This window comes from Ambystoma mexicanum, chromosome 2q, assembly GCF_040938575.1.
Source record: "Ambystoma mexicanum isolate Mex_15411 chromosome 2q, UKY_AmexF1_1, whole genome shotgun sequence".
Taxonomy (NCBI): Eukaryota; Metazoa; Chordata; class Amphibia; order Caudata; family Ambystomatidae; genus Ambystoma; species Ambystoma mexicanum.
In genome coordinates this window covers 1,481,312,823-1,481,330,790 of record NC_090924.1, presented here as the reverse complement: position 1 = coordinate 1,481,330,790, position 17,968 = coordinate 1,481,312,823, and the positions used below count along the sequence as shown (strand labels likewise).

General features: G+C 47.7%; 1 protein-coding gene across 3 annotated transcripts in view; it reads right to left on the bottom strand.

Annotated features, from left to right (window-relative positions):
• The window catches only part of FAM13B (family with sequence similarity 13 member B), a 694,693-nt gene that overhangs the window by 262,624 nt on the left and 414,101 nt on the right, over positions 1-17,968 (bottom strand). For all 3 annotated transcript variants that reach the window (XM_069649076.1, XM_069649078.1, XM_069649077.1), the window contains exon 16: positions 11,178-11,395. In XM_069649076.1, coding sequence (XP_069505177.1) covers positions 11,178-11,395 — 218 coding nt within the window. The remainder of the gene's footprint in view (positions 1-11,177; positions 11,396-17,968) is intronic.

Genomic DNA, 17,968 nt, shown 5'->3' with positions numbered 1-17,968 from the left:
ATGGGGGTTTGCTGCATAAAAGCAGGGCTTTGGGGACTGGAACTTCAGAAGTTGCCACAGGACCTATGAATCCGAGGAGGGAGAAGCTGAGCCGACCTGCAACGACGACACCACCGGTGGAGCCCTGCTGAACCGTCTCACCACTTTTCCCGACGACAGAGGAGATCTCCAGTCCGGAGAGTCTTCTTCCTTTGACTGGTGGGGATAACCAGTTTTGCCTTCTTTTCACCTTCCCGGAGCATCTCGTGGCCGCCTTTCCCGTGCCAAGCACCCCGGCAACCGGAATACCACGGTTTACCACTACCGCGAAGAGAAGGGTAGTGCCTTTTAACCTGAGAACTCCGCGGCTGGTTTCTTCCCTGGCAGTGCAACGACCTTCATCTTTCCTCCACGGCGAGACCTCTTCTTCCTCTGGACGAAACACCGACTTGCACCTGCTGTCAGGAACTGCCCCCGCTGGAGCTTCCTTCAAACTTAAGGTACTGTGTCCCGCATGGCTTCCCTTGCGACAGATCCTTCGGGGTGACAGTAAAGCCTCGACTTTCTAACCTGGGCTGGCCTGGGACAACCTAGCTAAATTTTCCTGACTTTAATTTTATCCTTTTTGTACAAACTATCTACAAAGACTCTTTGGGCATAACCCCACTGTGTGAACCTGGACCCCTTCTGCTTGCTCTCTCCAAGAGTGGGCCTTGCAATTGACTTCCTTGCTCTCCAGTAGAACTCTGCCTATCCTGTCTTACTGTGGTTCTTTGAGAAAGTATTGAAACTTGTGTGCTTCTTTAACTCTGCCTTTTTCCCTCCCTTTCTTTACAACTTATTAGAGTGTCAACTTATGTTAAGCGCTCACCTCTGTCTGAAAATAAGTGGCGTTTCTCACCAAGACTTGTCTAATAAGTGAATAGGGTTGTATATATCCTCTTCACATAAGGTCCCTCACATCAGCATGAATACTATACATTTTGACCCACTGCATAAGCTGGAATGTAATGACCAATCGCAGAAGCTGTAAGTATTGTATTATGTCTGTAATACTTATAATGTACCAACAACTGCTACCATTCCTGTACCTCTGTAACTAAGCTCTTACAAGTAACAGCGCCTCAATGCCCGTGGGCTGCTTGCGCGCTATATAAATCTAAATAAATAAAAAATAAAATAGTGACTGTGTGCTGAAATTACTTACCTCTTTTTTGCTAGTGTGATTTACAAGTGCGTTTTTAAATAAATAATTATATACTTTTACACCAAAGCTCTGGTCAGTGTTTGTTTGTACTACTGTGTCTCTGTACCTATTGTGTATACTCTGCATACTGCCTAACTCTTCTTGAGAGAAGTCTGACTGCTCAGCCACAGCTACCAAGTGAATCTGTGTGGTACAGACAGCTACCAAGTGGGTTCACCGCCAACGCCTGTAGTCCTAAATCTTTTGCAGTGGTCCCTAAGGGAACTGCACAGGTTTCTGCCTAACACCTATCACGGAGGAGGTGGTTGAGGAAGCCATTAATCTCTTAAAACTCGGGCCCCAGGCCCAGACGGGTTCTCGGCCAAGTACTACAAACTATTCAGGCAACAGCTCGTTCCTCCCCCCCTGGTGACACTCTTCAACTTTTTCAGGGAAACGGGGTCAGTGACACCCTCGATGCAGGAATCGACCACCATCCTCCTGCCCAAGCCAGGGAAAGACCAGAGCCACCCGGCCTCATACAGGCCAATAGCACTACTGAACATGGACGCGAACCTGTATTCCAAAATTCTCGCAAATCGCCTAGGTTGCATACTGCTGGAGATAATCCAGTTGGACCAGGCGGGCTTCATCTTAAACCGAACAGCAGGAGATAATATCTGCAGAATCTTGAACCTGGTGGACCTCGCTGCCCGAAGTTCCCAGAGACTAGTACTAATGGCCTTGGATGCTACCAAGGCATTTGATAAGGTTGAATGGTCGTTCATGAAACGCACTCTAGAGGCCTTTGGCTTTGGAACAGCATTCCAGACAATGGTACTGGCCAACTACAAAGAGCCAAAGACATTCCTGAGGACCAACGGATCCATCTCGGCCCCAATCCCTCTGTCCTGTGGGACCAGACAAGGCTGCCCACTATCGCCTCTGCTTTTTGCACTCACCATGGAGCCCTTCGCCCAGAGAATCAGACGGAACTACCAGATTAAAGGCCCTCAGGTCGGCTCATCGCAACACAAAATCGCTTTATACGCTGATGATGTCTTGCTCATGATCTCGGAAGCCCACTCCTCTTTGGAGCACGCCCTGGTGGAAATAACCAGCTACGGAGAGGTGTCCGGCTTCTCAGTTAACTTCACCAAGTCAGTGGCTTTGGGCATCGGCCTCCCCCGGAGGAACGGGAGACATTGGCCAAGATGTACCCAATTACGAGGAAAAAAAAGGCCATCTCCTACCTTGGAGTCTACATTCCGGCGAACCCAAAAGATGCATACCAAGCCAACTTTCCCCAACTGTTCAAGGAACTAGGAGACCTGAAACGCTTGACGACCCAGGAAATCTCACTAATGGGACGCATAACAGCTTGCAAAATGATCCTTCTCCCGAGGTTTCTCTATGCCTGCTCCTCCCTCCCAGTAGCAATCCCTGCACCAACCCTTCGAGACCTACAGAGGAAAATGCTAAAGTTCATCTGGAGGGGTAAGAGGGCTAGAATCCCCCATAAGACACTACTGGGCGGCTCTAAACTGGGAGGGTTGGGGGCCCCGGATCTATAGGACTACAGAGTGGTGGCGCAACTGAAACATGTCCACGCATAGCAGACAATCACAAACCGCCCCAGATGGGTAGAACTGGAGCAGTCGCAGTTGCCCCTCCCCCTGCGATTCCTGCCACATATCCCACCCCCCCACAGAATGTACTTGGGGGGGGGGGGGACGGGGGGGGACGTCTTCTTCTGGCGACCAAACACACACCGAGTTCCTGGGACTGGGCACTAAAACGAAAGGGAGTCCAGAGAGGCCTGGGCCCACAATCGCCGATTTCCATAATCCAGCTTTCTCACCCGGGTCGAACCCCCGCAACTGCCAAAACTGGATAAACGGCAGCCTCGAGACCCTGGATCAGGTGTACACGGGAAATGTACCCCACACATTTGAACAGTGCAAGCAAAAGTTCCAACTCTAGGAAAAACTAACACTCAAGGACCTTTCCGATTCGAGGCAGGATCTCCACCATATAAAGACGCTTTTTGGGCAACTTCCTGGCATCAAGAACCCGCTGCATGGCCCAATGGGAGGCCGATTTGGGACACCCAATAGAGGACCAGACATGGGTGGACATCTCGACCCGAGCACACTCTTCGTCCACCTGCGTCACCAACAGGGAATGTGCATATACAATCAAGCTGCGGTGGTACTACCCCCCCTCTTAGGCTTCATCACATGAACCCCCAGGTGGACCATTCTTGCTGGAGAGGATGCGGTCAACCAGGCTCCTCCTTTCACATGTGGTGGTCATGCCTGAAGAGCCAGCAATTCCTATGCTTGGCAACTATTGGACAGATAACCGGGACAGTAATCCCGCTGGAACCGGAACCCATCCTGCTGGGGGCCCCATTCCCCGCGATCTATCCACGCTCCGGAAAAAGAGCAAAATTGCTGACCCAATATCTCTTAGCAGGGAAAACCGTTGGCCTGCTTCTGGAAATCCCCGGACGCCCCCCTCACGGCCCAGTGGTGGACAAAACTATGAGACATATTGATCGCGGAGAAGGTGACAGCGGCTAAGGCTGGAGTCCTCCACCAATTCCAGAACATTTGGGCCCCAGTACTGGAATACGACCAGAAATTTCCCGCCCTGACCTATAAAACCCATCAACGCCTGGTGGACCCTGCGGGACCAGGAAGACCCCTGAGGGGTCACATAACCGATGGGGCCACAGAGTAGAGGGCCTGGGGGGGGGGGGGGGGTGGAGGCCGCGAAGCGGGGATGGGCGGCAGAGGGGAGGGATGGGACTTGAAGGGAATGTCTAGGGGTCATCATGTCTCATCTATTGTTCGTGTTATATAACTGTCAACCTGCCTTGATTTAAAATAACCTTTAAAAAATAAATAAAAGGCAGCCAACAATAGACATAGGACGAAAGCAGTTGGTTAGAACAATTGGCAGAATACTGGCCCTTACCAACTAGACACAGTTCTGTGTGGAGATTTCCCCCCCCCCACCTGGGCAACCTGTAAAGCAAAAGGTGTATCACAAGCTCAGTCCATATATTGTTCTATAAGACTTATTTCCTTGTATAATGTTTCTACCATCCAAATGTACCTGGAATAGCAGAGTTAGACGTCGGGTCGTCGACAGATCCTTCTTGAGCAGCTCCCTTTAAAGCAGGAGCCACGGATCGTCGAGATCCCACGAAGAAAAGTGAACTTGGCGTTGAGGCGGCAGCTTCGGTCCCAGTGGTGCTAGTCGACGATGCTGCAAAGATGTCCAGCAAGGAAGAGCCGTGTGGGGCACCTCGATGACTATGGTTCAGGACCGCAAAGAGATGGTGAAGAACTGTGGCCCAGCAAGGGCGTCGAGTCGTCCGGCGTCTCTACGGTCGTTGGGTGGCAGTAAACCCACCGGCGGATGCTCCTCGGCATGTCGACGGCCTGGCCTTCTCCAGCGGGATAAGGCGGGCGACGGTGCAGACGAGCGCATCCGTGAATCAAAACTCTTAGGCAAAGGAGTGTGCGGCTCCAGCCGGCGGCGGCACAGCGTCAAGCGGTCCCCTCTTCTGGGCAACACGGCTTCGAAGGGCCTCCAGCAGTTACAGCAAACTTGCAAACCCTGGTCGACGACGGTGGACGGAATGTCCGGTGCTGATCTTCGTTCTCCTCGGCAGTCCCAGTCTCTGGTCGGCAGCCTTTCGAGGGTCTGACTTCCAGGGCGCTTCGGGGAAGGTTAGCGGTGCTCGATGGTCCCTCGGACCATGGGAATAGGGCGCCTAACCAGGTCCTCTCTTGGATCAGTTGCGACGGCTTTCGGCAAAGGGAGACAGCAGTCAATCTTCTTCAGGCTCAGCTTCGGGATTAAGCATCAGTTTCAACTTCAGCTTCTGAACAATTTCCAGTGGTGAGAGGTCCCTAGATATACTATTCTGCCTCTCATCCACACTGCTGGGTCACACTCAGCAGCCAATCATACAGGAGGGCATTCAGGCCATACTCCTCCCTCTCAGACACTCACAACAAGGAATGTAGATTGGGACAAGTACCCAGCCATTCAACACTACACACTGCATTCATGCCAGTTTCGGGCAGGGCTGTATCAGTCTTTGTCTCTCATATGATATATATATGATATGATATATGGCATTTGTAACGCGCCTATACACAAATGTTTCAAGGCGCGTCATACCAGAAACCAGTGTTAGGCAGAAACCTATGCAGTTCCCTTAGGGACCACTGCAAAAAGCTTAAGACTACAGGTGTTTGGCAGTAAACCCAATTGGTAGCAGTCTGTACCACCCAGATTTACCTGGTAGCTGTGGCTGAGCAGTCTGACTTCTCTCAAGAAGAGTTAGGCAGTATATAGAGTATACACATTAGGTACACAAATACAGTAGCACAAGCAAACACTGACCAGAGCTTTGGTATAAAAGTATATAATTATTTATTTAAAAACACACTTGTAAAAAATACACTGGCACTAATATGTCAAGCAAGTTCAAACACAGTCACTAGAAATATATACACCTCCCTGATTAATTATTCGACAAGTTTTAGGAAAAGAACACCACTTATCAACAGAGGTGAGCGCTTAACCAAGATGGCACTCCAATAATTATTTAAAAAGGGAGAGAAAAGGCAGAAATAGTAAAGCACACAATACCAACACTTTTAAAAGAACCACAGCAAGTCAAGAAAGGCAGTCTCCTGTAGAGCAAAAAGTTCATAGGCCAGGCCCACTCTTGGAGAGCAAGGCGGAATGTGCCCAAGAGCACACAGTTAAAGTACACTTTAAAAGTCTTTGCAGATAGTTCAAAAGGGGTTGGATCAGTTCAGAAAAGTTAGTTAACAGGTCCCAGTTCACCCCAGGATAGAGAGTCAAGGATTTAGGGGACACCTTGAATGCTAACCACTGCCACCAGCCAGAAACTCGACGAGGGGGGACTGCACAGTGCCCCCTCGAAAAACAGACCCAGGGGCAATCTAATTACCCCTACCAGTACTTCCACAATATGATGATTTGTACTGGTTCTGTTCACAATTTAAGACTAGTAAAGTCAATGGTGTCTTTACATGCCCTGGGAGACAGTAGTCAAGCCCAGAGTATGGAGTCTATGTTTGGGGGTTACTATGACACCCCTGTGTTACTGCACTGAGGGTGCTGTGTAACACTTACCAAAAAACACATGACGCCCTATGGAGTAAAAGACCCCATAGCCCATAAAACACATTACATAGTCAAAGGACATTCTCAAATCATGCCTAAGAGTGGGAGAAAAATAGTCTCACTCTTAGCAGGGGAAAAAAATAAACCCCAAAAAATCCAGCAAAGCTTCTGGGGGACTCACTAGGTTTGGGAAATTAGCCTTAACAGAGAATTCTCCCTAACAACCAAACATCCACAACAAGAAGTGCATATTGGTCACACACTCCATTCACCCAGGTCCCACCCACAGGACGTACCCAAAACATACAGTCACTGGGAAGGCTCCAGCCAGTCTGGCCTAGACTTCACAACAACACCATATATGGAACTCCCACCCAACAGCTGGTCAGGGGGGAAGGGACAGAGTCAGGGCTTCCCAGGACTTGGGGAAATCAAGGTAACAGGCAATAGAAAGCAAGAGGCCACAGGGGCCATCTTGTTTCCTATCAGGAAACAACTGATTCCAATGGCAGGGCCTGGGTATCCCAAAATGGAGGATACTCAGAGCACCTGTCAAATTCAGCATGGAGCTGCCACCAGCCCATACCCTGCTCTGTGGGCGACACTCAGGTGCCCAGAAACACACTAGGGGCGCAGGGTTGCACCCCCACCCATGGGTGCCGTAAGGGTATCCCATGGGTCTGTACACCAAACCAAACACAGGAAGAGCTGCACTGCCAGGAGTCCCACATGGACCCCTGGGCAGAGAAAAACAGAACACAAATGAAAAAGGACTACAGGACAAAGAGAGGGAGGTCCTGTCCCTCCAATGCATTTCCAGCATTACACCCTCCCATTCAAAGTGACTGAAATGCCCTTTGGCTCCTATTTTAGAAGAGCCTAAATTGTTCAGAAACTTATTGGTTTTGTGTTGGAGTTTATTTGTGTATAATATTAAGTTGCCTCCTTCTAGTGAATGTTTTCTAAATGACTGTGTAATACATTTATAAGTGTTTTACCAAGAAACCTTGAGTATAAGTGTCTACTTGAACCACTGTGATTGTAAGACTATGTACTGCTCACATTCCCTCTTGAGATAAGCCTGGCTGCTCAGCTCGCTACCACAAAACTGTGTAGTACAGACTTATACCAATGGTTGGTTTTTGCTTACACCTGTAGTCCTAATTGTATGTGGTGGTCCCACAGGGTACTGCATGCAATGCTGCCCAACACTGGGGATTTTGGTTGACGAAAGGATTTTCGCGTGTATTTTAGCCATATTGTTTTATGGCCTTCCTCCTGCCTTCTCAGGTCAGGAAATCCCTGATATGCTCCTGCATTTGCCCGAGAAAGCTGTTTTCGCTGGCTAGTGCATGTAATTGGTGTGTGGACCCAGGAAGTGGGTGGAACTGTCTGGTCCCATTCCACGACTATGGTGTCTGAAAGTCTGGTGTGCATACACAAACGAAACCTATCGTGGCCCATGATTGGACCACTGCTGACTAAGCGAGTGGTGCACATCCTTACCATTGGTGGCCAGGTGTTAGCCATGAGTGAGGATTTGGGATAAGAGGACTCCTGCAGCCATTCCAGGAGCTCAGCATTGGAGCCACCCTCTTGTGAGGCAAAAAGCCTTGGTGTTAAAGACTCCTCCATCTCTCTCCTCACATCGCAGGCCTTGCCTGAAATCAGCTGCACCTACTCAGAGGTATTCTTCCTTTCCTCTCCTTCCCCCAGAAACTCAATTTCCACAGAGCAGCCCAATGACCAAATCTCTCCAGCCCTACTTTCTCTCCACTGGCTCATGGTTGCTGCTAGGATCAGGTTCAAGACCCTCATAATCCACAAGGCTTTCTGGGCCATGGGACCCTGCTGTATCCAACTCCCTCCCTGCAAGAGCCCTTCGGTCTTCTAGCTATAACTCTCTGCAGATCAGTCGCTTCTCTAAGCAGATAATGGGGGGTAGATCTCTCCTCCGCAGGAGACTCCCTCTGGAATGATCTACCTACCCCTCTCAGGCTTGAGCCGGATCGCTTTTAGTTCCAGAAGCAACTCGAGACTCAATTTCTGTTCTTCCTTCCCTCTCCCCCGCTAACACCCTGTGTTAGGCAAGACTGTGTGCAGCACCCTTGGGGAGACTATAGCAACCTTGTCCTCCTGGCAATAGGGAACCCAACCTTTGGTATAAGTCTGTACTACACAGGTTGGTAGTGTGGCTGTGCAGCCAGGCTTATCTCATGGAGGGGTCAATGTGAGCAGTAGGGTTTTTACACAGTGATTCACAGTGAGTTATTCAAATTAAAACTTACACTCAAGGTTTCTTGATTAAACAATTATTAATTTACACCGTCAGTTATATAAGCCTTCTTCAGAAGGGAGCAATATATGTAACACTTATAATACACTTTCTCTAAATCAGATGATACCCGTTGGGGATGGCACACAGACACTTCCTACACCCTCAGGTGACTTAAATAGCCAGGACACTGTGGACATTGATTATCACTGGTACATTTAGAGCAATACTGAATTTGGGTGCAAAGGGTTGGTAATAAGGAAATAAAACAAAGGTTAACAAATAATTCATATACTGGTAAGTACTTTTTAAAACCCTCCAATGCAACGTAAATTAAACCTTTCCTGGGGGAAAGGCAAAAGCACAAAGTCAGAGATAGAAGAGTCTCTCAGGGAGCCAGGACAGTCAATGGGGGTCATTACGACCCTGGCGTTAAGGATTTAACGGCGCCGTAAAAGGTGTCAGCGCCGTTAAACCCTTAACGCCTGATTACGAGGTCCCTTTGCGGGACCCGACCTTAACGGCTGGTTTTACCAGCCGTTAAAGTAGGGTGCCGCAAAGGGACCTCGGTGCTAATTACGGTACCGCAATTTGCGGTACCGTACTTTGCGCCTTCCCCAGTCCCGTTGAGCCCTATCGGGCGAAAATGGGAATGGGGAAGGGCCATGGTGAAATGGGGAAATACCGCCACGCCAACCTTGGAATGGGGCGGTATTTCCCCATTTCACCATGGCGGACTCGTTACAACACCGGCACCAACCATGGTGCTAATAGCGCCATGGTTTAACGCCGGGGTTGTAATGAGGGCCAACGTTAGTTGAACAAAGTCTAGGGGAGCTGAAGATCTTCTTTGCAGGTAATTAAAAGTCTTGCACATGTTTTAGAAATGTTTGTAGAAATAAGATTCACTTGAAAGGCCACAAGCTGGGAGGCTTGTGAGGGGCAAAGCTGTAAGCAACTCTGCAAGGGCAACAAGGCTACACAACAAGAGGCAAGTCCTCTTATGGTTACACTACCTTCGGTTAGAATAAATAGTTCCAGCTGGCCTCTGTTCTGTGTGGCTCTGCAAATCCAGATGTTCCTGTGCCTCAGTCGTTGGGACAAGAGGGAGGACGTCTGGGGACTCCTGCACTATGAATTGAAGGTCAGCGGCAGCAACGGGCAAACTTCAGACCAGCAGGACTTTGCGGTTTCAGCTTCTCGGGTCCCTTGCAAATCGCACCACTGCGGTTCTCGGATACCTTAATAGACTTTCCTCACATCTGGGGTCCAGCACTCTGTTGAGGTGGCTCAGGCTTGGTCAGTCCTGCTTCAAGGGAGTCCGGAGGATCTTCCTGAGGCTTGGGCCTGAACTTAAAAGCGATGCACTCGATCTGGTGTTTCTTTCCCTGGTTCCAGCAGCAGCGGCAGAAGTACATCCAGCTACAATAGGATGTCCAGACGAGTTCACTTTGGGGTTGATTGTTCCCCCCAACCCAGCAGGAGAAGTCATCCTTGAAGGGCCTTCTCTAGTCGAAACGAATTCGAAGTTTCAGCACAGCAGCAGGGCTTCACCAGGTAAACAAACGTTCCAGGAGATGCAGCAGGTGTCTTTTCCAAGTTCATCTTCGGATTCCTTCGTCCAGTGGTCGACTCTGCCTTCCAAGCCAAAAAGCCTTGGCTTGTATGTAGGTTTCTCCCTTCCATTCAAGCCTAGCTGTCAATCACACAGCAGGGGCGCTGTCCCCCATTAATGGGACAGAATGTGAAAGGGAGAAGAGTGGAGATGAGGAGTCCATAGCCATCTGCAATGAGTAGGCTAGGGCTGACTTTCAGTACGTTTTTAGTTTACTGTGTTTTATCATAAATGTAGGTATGTACTGTTCCTTGAATCAGTATTCCACTATTCAGAAAAGTAGCCTCGTAACAGGGTTGGTTGATTATGTGATTTCTTTGCTGAGTCACTGCATAACTGACAGTCCACTACCCTTGTATTACAGAAAGTAATCTAAAAGTAACTATTTATTTTACTCCCCATGAATGGGTGTGCGCTATACCAAATGTGTATGAAAAGGTCGGAATTCCCTAGAATTACTGTTAGGTGTTCAGAAGACGTTTGTATGCTTTGGTCTGGGTACCTTAAAGCATTGTGGTGTGTTTTTATAAATGTGTTTACGACTATAGCCAGTACTATTTTGTATAATACTTCTGGTTGTGTTTCTATTGAATCCTTGAGTTTACCTCAGGTTCAGTGCATTTTCCTACATCCTTCTTTCCCTCTAAAGATAAGCCTGGCTGCTCCGTCTACGCTTCCATATAGTCAGGTGGCACAGCCTTATACTATGAGTGGAGTCATGTACTGTCTCAGTTGAATGGCTTTGCTATGCCCTTAGTTGGACGTCAGAAAAACTGTCCTAACAGCGGGAGAATATGGGGTTGGGTTGTGTCTTATGACAATTTACTGTTTTGGCAGGGCATCGTAGTAGAGAGAACAGCAAATCATAATCCAACTCTCCTGCGCACTAAGGCTTGGTATGTGTTCATAATTATCTCACCAAACATTACCAAAGCATAACTAACCTTCATTTCTTCAGGAAGACCCTGCTCAGCACGTTTTTCCCTCAGTTTTTTCAAAATAAGTTCAAGAGTATCTTCGCGCGTTGGTTTCTTTTCAACTTTAGGCTCTTCTGCTCCATCTTCATCTTCATGGTCCAAAGAGGAGCCAAAGCTTTTTGGAAGTGTATTACTTCGAGGGCGGCTCTGAGGTCCGAAATCTCCTAAACTTTTATGCTTTGCATCTTAATTTAAGAAAACAAAAATATATTAGTTAAAATCTTGTCATCCAAGAACTAGTTAAGTGAAAAGGAAAGGCGTGAAACGACAATGTTCAACAAGTTGTACCTTTAGATCAGCAGTGCATTACTTCACAAACTGTACAAACTGCAGCAGAATGAAGCCCAGCCGGATACCGAACTACAGCCCCGCCCAATGTCTTCATTCACTACGGGAGAAGTCGACAAATGGGGTGCCCCAACCACTTTCACTCTTCCCCCCAGCACACCAAAAGACAGACATGAAGCTCTCAAATCTCCTGTAAACCGGACCGAAATTTAGCACGGAAAACAGAAAGTGCTCTTGCACCAAGAAGAAAGTGCTAAACGAGGTTAGAGGCAGTGACAAACCCCAGGAATGCCACAGAAAACCGCCAAGCCACTGCTAGGTCAGAGGTTCATATTTAAAATCAATCTTCCTCACCCGTGTCAACCACAGAACTTTTTGCCAGAGAAGGCGATTATGTTTCCTTATTGTTAGGCGAGATTGTATGCAGTACCCTTTGGGTGCACTACAACAACCCTTACCTCCTGGCAATAGGAACCCAACCTTTAGTATATGCTTGTACTACACAGGTTGGAAGCTTGTTGAGTAGCCAGGCTTATCTCAAGAGGGGTCAATGTGAGCTGTAGGGTAGTTGCACAAAGATTCACAGTGACAAGTTTTCAAATAAACTTACACACAAGGTTTCTTGATTAAACAATTATTAATTTATTTATCAGTCAGTTAGAGTAAGCCTTCTTCAGAAGGGGGCAATATAAAGCAACACACAAATACACTCCAAAAATACACACTTAGTTTTCTAAATCAATAGATACCCATTTGGAATGGCTCACAGACACTACCTACAGCCTCAGGTGACTTCAATTGCTAGTGTGCTATGGACATTAATATATCACTGCTGCATTTAGAATAGTCTTTGGAGAAGTGTCAAAGAAAAGAGGGAAAGAGGGTTCAGAATAAAAGAAGGATTCACACAATGATTCCTAAGCAGGTAAGTACTTTCAATAACCCCCTCTCCCCACCCCCAGTGCAAAGTCAGTTAACCCCTTCATGGAAGGAAGGAAGGAAAAACCCATAAGCAGAAGACAGAAGAGTCATTCAGGGAGCCAGGTCAGCCAAAGTTAAGTTAGCAAAAGTCAAGATGAACTGAAGCACATTTTGGCAGGCATGTAGAAAGTCTTTTACAATGTTTAAAAAGTCTTTGTAGAATAGAAGAAATCAAAGTAGGGCCACAAGCTGATTAGGCTTGTGAAGTAAAGGAGCTGATAGCAACTCTACAAAAGCAACCAAGCAAGTCTCCAACGAGGACAAGTGGCTACACAACAAGAGGTAAGTTCTCTAGACTTTACAGTACCTTTAGGTTGTAGAAAAAGTGCAGCAGATGGCTTCTGTTCCTGTGCAGCTCTGCAGATCCTGCTGTTCCTGGGCCTCAGTCGTGGGGACAAGAGGTAGGACATCTGGGGACTCCTGCACTGCAATGGGACAGTCACCGGTCGCAACCGGCAATCTTCAAACAAGTGGCACTTTGGTGTTTCAGCACCTTGCATCTACCGCAAATAGCACCACCGCGGTTCCTGGCTGTAGAGATGGACTTTCCTTGCATCTGGGGTCCCACACTCTGCTGAGGGGGCTCAGGTTCGGTCAGTTCTGCTTCGTGGGAGTCCGGAGGATATTCCTGGAGCTCTTGGCCAACTTAAAAGCAACACACCCAATCTGGTGTTCCTCTCCCTGGCTATCAGGTTCCAGCAGTGACTGCAGTGGATACTCGACCAGCTTTGAAGGGATGTCCAGGTGGCTTACTTTGGAGTTGATTGGTCCCACCAACTCAAAGAGAGAAGTCGTCCTTTCAGGGGCTTCTCTGTCGATATGAATTTGGAGTTTCAGCACAGCAGCAGGGCTTCACCGGGCGAGCCAACGGTCCAGGAGTTGTAGCAGGTGTCTTCGAATTCCTCCGTCCAGTGGTCGACTCTGCCTTCCAAGCCAAAAAGCCTCGCCTTTTATGCATCTTGCTCCCATTCATTCCAGCCTAGCTGTCAGTCACCCAGCGGGGTGGCTGTCCTTGCCGGACAGCCAGCCGGCCAATCACCTTAGAGTGCATTCCGGTCCCCTAGGAGACTAAGCCAGGGAGTTCCAGGCACCTACCTCACTTCCTGCCCCCACCAGACACCCTGTAGCCAGAGGCGGGCTTCACCAGTGAATCCCGCCAAAGACAACAAACAAAGGGACCAAACCTGGTTTGGCGCACATAGTAAATCTCAAGGACCTTTCCACAAAAAAATGGCAGAAAAAGAAGACTGGGCCATTTTGACAAAAATGGCACCCATGGGTGCTTTACCATGGCTGCGAACGCAGCCTGCAGTAAAATCCCATAATGGTAGTAAAAAGTAAATCACTGCCACCAGCCAGTCAGTGAGGAAAGGGTAACATACAAATGTTACATGAGAGGGTACACAAAGGGGATACTAACTAGCCCCTCCAGCACACGATGGTAAGATAGTGTGTGCTGGGTCTAGAGCGTTACAAATGTAAGCAAAGTCCATTTCACTTTACTGCTCTTTGAAACAGTAGTTTATCCCAGGGCAGGTAGTTAAACCTTTGGGAGATCTGGAAGACTTCCCTGTGTCACTGCACTGAAGATGCTGTGTGACACAATGTAAAAGATGATGCCTATGGAGTTTGTCAGACTCCACAATCAAAAGAAACAGAGTTCAAAATCACATTAAAATACATGAGAGAGTGGGGAAAAAGGATCTCACTCTCTCCCGGTTAAAAAAATCACGTCATCAAAATCCAGCAAAGTTGCTGGGGGTCTCTAAGTTAGAGGGAATTAGCACATTTCTGAGAATTCTCCTTAACACTCATTACCAGGTGAGTGGGAATCTTTTTTTTACCTCTCACCTAGTCTTTGTTTGTGTTTGACCTCAACATGTCTCCCCATAGTGTGTGTATGGATTTATAGCTCCCTTTAACTTTTGGGCTGTATGTATTTTACTATGGCAGCGCACAGCATGCTATATGCAGGGTTTCTGGGTTGCCTTTGGGTTCCCTTTCTTATTTCTCTTTATACCTTGGGTGAACTACTGTTTCCAAGAGTGAAGTGGGATACCAATCCCCTTTACATTTTATATGTGAGACCTTAGTGGGGTGCTGGGGAGATGCATGGTATCCACTTTCTTACTATTCTGAGAACAGTTCCAATAGAAAGCTAACGAATGGGTGGTGGCAGTGGTTATGCCTTCATTACTTTTTAGTCCTGTTAAATCAGCCTTCGTAATGCCCAGCAGAAGGGTAATGCACGGCTAGAATGGTGGGCTCCTGTTTTCGCCATTCTAAGTATGCTTGTTGTTTCTTGGGTCTTCCTCTGTGTTAGGTAAAATTGTCATATTAATGATAAATCTTCCTAACCTGTGTCAATCCCAGAACATTTAGCTGGACTGGTAGATTATTTTTCCTTACAACTCAGTGACTGGAAAACTTTTTCCACACTCAGTCTTACTCTTTTTATGGGTGTCTGTTCGGGAGTATTCTCATTTCTGTGCTAATTCCCTTCAACCTTAGAGACCCCCAGCTCTTTTGCTGGACTTTACGACTTTTCATTTTATCCTTTAGATTTCTCTGAAGGTTTAAATAGCCTTTCTTGTTTGAAGTCCCAGGAATAGTGAAGTGAAATTGACTTTACTTCCCTTTTCTCTTTGTATATCCGGCACACCCCATCTTAAGTGGAGTGATGGGGGGTTACTTATTATCCCCCTTTCCAACCTTTTCATGTAATTTCTTTATGTTACCCTCACTACTTTGAATGGCTGGTGGCATTGGTTTACATTTTCCTACCAGTGTGATTATTTTCTACCGCAGGCTGAACATTTTTTGTTTGTGAGCTCTTTCTTGGGTTGTACTCTATGCGTTGAAACAGATTAGAGCCCTTTGTTTGTCTTGCCTTTGGCAGGCTTCAGCCCTGAAGCTCGCCCTGGCTCCAGTGTGTCTGGAAGGACAGGATGTGAGGGAGGGTCCCGAAACTGCCCTGTACTTTGTCTCTTGGTAAGCCTGAGTGCAACCCGTCCTGATTGGCTGGCTGGCCTTTCACCCTGCTGTGTGATTGACAGCCTAGGCTGTGCATGACGGGAGAAACCTGCTTAAAAGGCGAGGGTGTTGGGACTAGTGGCATAGTCAACCACTGGGAGACAGACTTAGGCAGAATTCTCCTTTCTGTGCCAATTCCCTTCTACCTTAGAGACCCCCCGCCCAGCTCTTTTGCTGGACTTTAGGACTTTTCATTTTTATCCTGGAGTGAGCGAGACCTTTTTCTCACCCCCTCAAGTATTTTTATCTGATTTGGACTTTTGTTTCTTTTGGAGTCTGACAAACTCCAGAGGCATCACCTTTTTGTATTGTGACACAGCACCTTCAGTGCAGTGTCAGAGAAGTCCTGTGGATTTCTCTCAAGTTTTAACTACTTTCTCTTGGGTAAATGACCGTTTACCCAAGAGTAGTAAAGTGAAATTGACTTTACTTACCATTTTTCCTATGTAGGTCCAGTACACCCGATCTTATGTGAAAGTACTGGGGGGTTACTTAGTAGCCCCTTTTCCTACTTTCTCATGTAACATTTTTATGTTACCCTCACTACAATTAATGGCTGGTGGCAGTGGTTTAAATTTTCCTACCATTGTGCGTTTTTACCGCAGGCTGAATCCTCAGCTGCAGTATTGCACCCATGGGGGCCCATTTTGTCAAAATGGCCCAGGTCTTTTTTCGCCATTTCTTGCTTGTGAGGTCTTTTCTTGGGTTTTCCTCTGCGCGCCAAACCAAGTTTGGTCGCTTTGTTCTCTTGGTCTTTGGCGGGTGTTAGTGCTGAGGCCCGCCTCTGCCATGTCTGGCAGAGCAGGAAGCTAGGGCGGTGCCCGAAACTCCGTCCTTCGTCTCCTTGGATACAGGAATTCACCCAAAGGTGATTGGCTGGCCTGCTGTTTGAGTGACAGCTAGGCTGCGAAATAATGGGAGAAACCTGCATAAAGGGAGAGGTATCTTGGAGAAAAGGCAGAGTCGACCACTGGACGAAGGAACCGAAGAAAGAAACTGGAACAGAAGCTTGCTACACCCTCCTGGACCGTTTGTTTGCCCGGTGAAGCCCTGCTGCATTGCTACAGCTCCGAATTTCGTATTGACCAGAGAAGCCCGGAACTGACAACTTCTTCCCTTGGGTTGGCGGGACCAACTGACCCCAAGACGAACTTTGATGGAACCCCTCTCCCTGCTGGCTGTACTTCCTTGCTGCTGCTGGAGTGCCAGGGGTCAGGAACACCAGAAACGAGTGCATCGTCTTTAAACCTGCCCAGACCTTCAGGAAGCTCTTGAAGACCCTCCCCAAGCCTGAGCCACCGCAACAGAGTGCTGGACCACAGAAGCAAGGGGAGCCCACAAGGTTTCCCAGAACCACAGTGGTGCTATTGACCGGTAGCTTAAACCGCAAAGTGCTGCCGATCTGAAGTAAGCCCATTGCCGCAACCGACCTTCAAACTGCAGTGCAGGAGTCCTCTAAACGTCCTCCCTCTTGTCTCCACGACTGCAACGAGAACAGAAGCCAGCTGTATCCTTTTCTTCAGACATAAGGTACTCTGTTAACTAAGAGGTTACCTCTTGTGTCCGTAGCGTGCTTTCTCCCACTGGAGACTTGCAGTTGCTATTTTTCTGCAGAGTTGCTTGCAGCTTTGCTTTCACAAGCCTTACAGCTTGTGGACCAACAGCGATTCTTTTTTACTAACTCTCCATATAACATTGTGCAAGACTTTTGTGCCATCTTCCAGAAGTGCCTCAGCTCCCTAGACATTTTCAATGGACATTGGCTGTCCTGGCACCATGCAGACTCTTCAGACCCTTTGACTTTGTGTTTATCTGTCCCTCATAGGTGGTACACAATATACTTGTATTGCTGGGAAAGGGTTAACCTATACTTCATTGGGGGGGATTGTAAAGTACTCACCTGTTCAGAGAACTGGTTAACCTTTGTTTTCTCCCCTAACCTTTTCCTTTTTCCACAGCCTCAGTATTGCTCTAAGTGTGCCAGTGATATATCAATGTCCACAGTGTCCTAGCAGTTTAGGTCACCTCAGGGTGTAGGAGGTGTGTGTGTGTGTGTGTGTGTGTGTGTGTGACACATCCCAACAGGGTCTCCACTTGTTTAACTTAAAGCTGAGGAAGTGCATTTTGAAGTGTATTTTATTGTTGCATATTGCCCTTTCTAAAGAAGGCTTATTTTAAAACAGTTAAATTAATAATTATTTTTTATTAAGAAACCTGGAGTGTGTTATTTGAAAACTTGTCACTGTGAATCTTTGTTGCATCTCTACAGCTCACATTGACCCCTCTTGAGATGAGCCTGGCTGCTCAGTCACTCTACCAATTTGTGTAGTACATGCTTATACCAAAGGTTGGGTTACCTATTGCCAAGAGGACAAGGCTGGTGTAGTCACCTACAGGGTTACTACATACAATCTTGCCTAACAAAGACCCGACGAAGAAACCGTGAACAAAGCTTG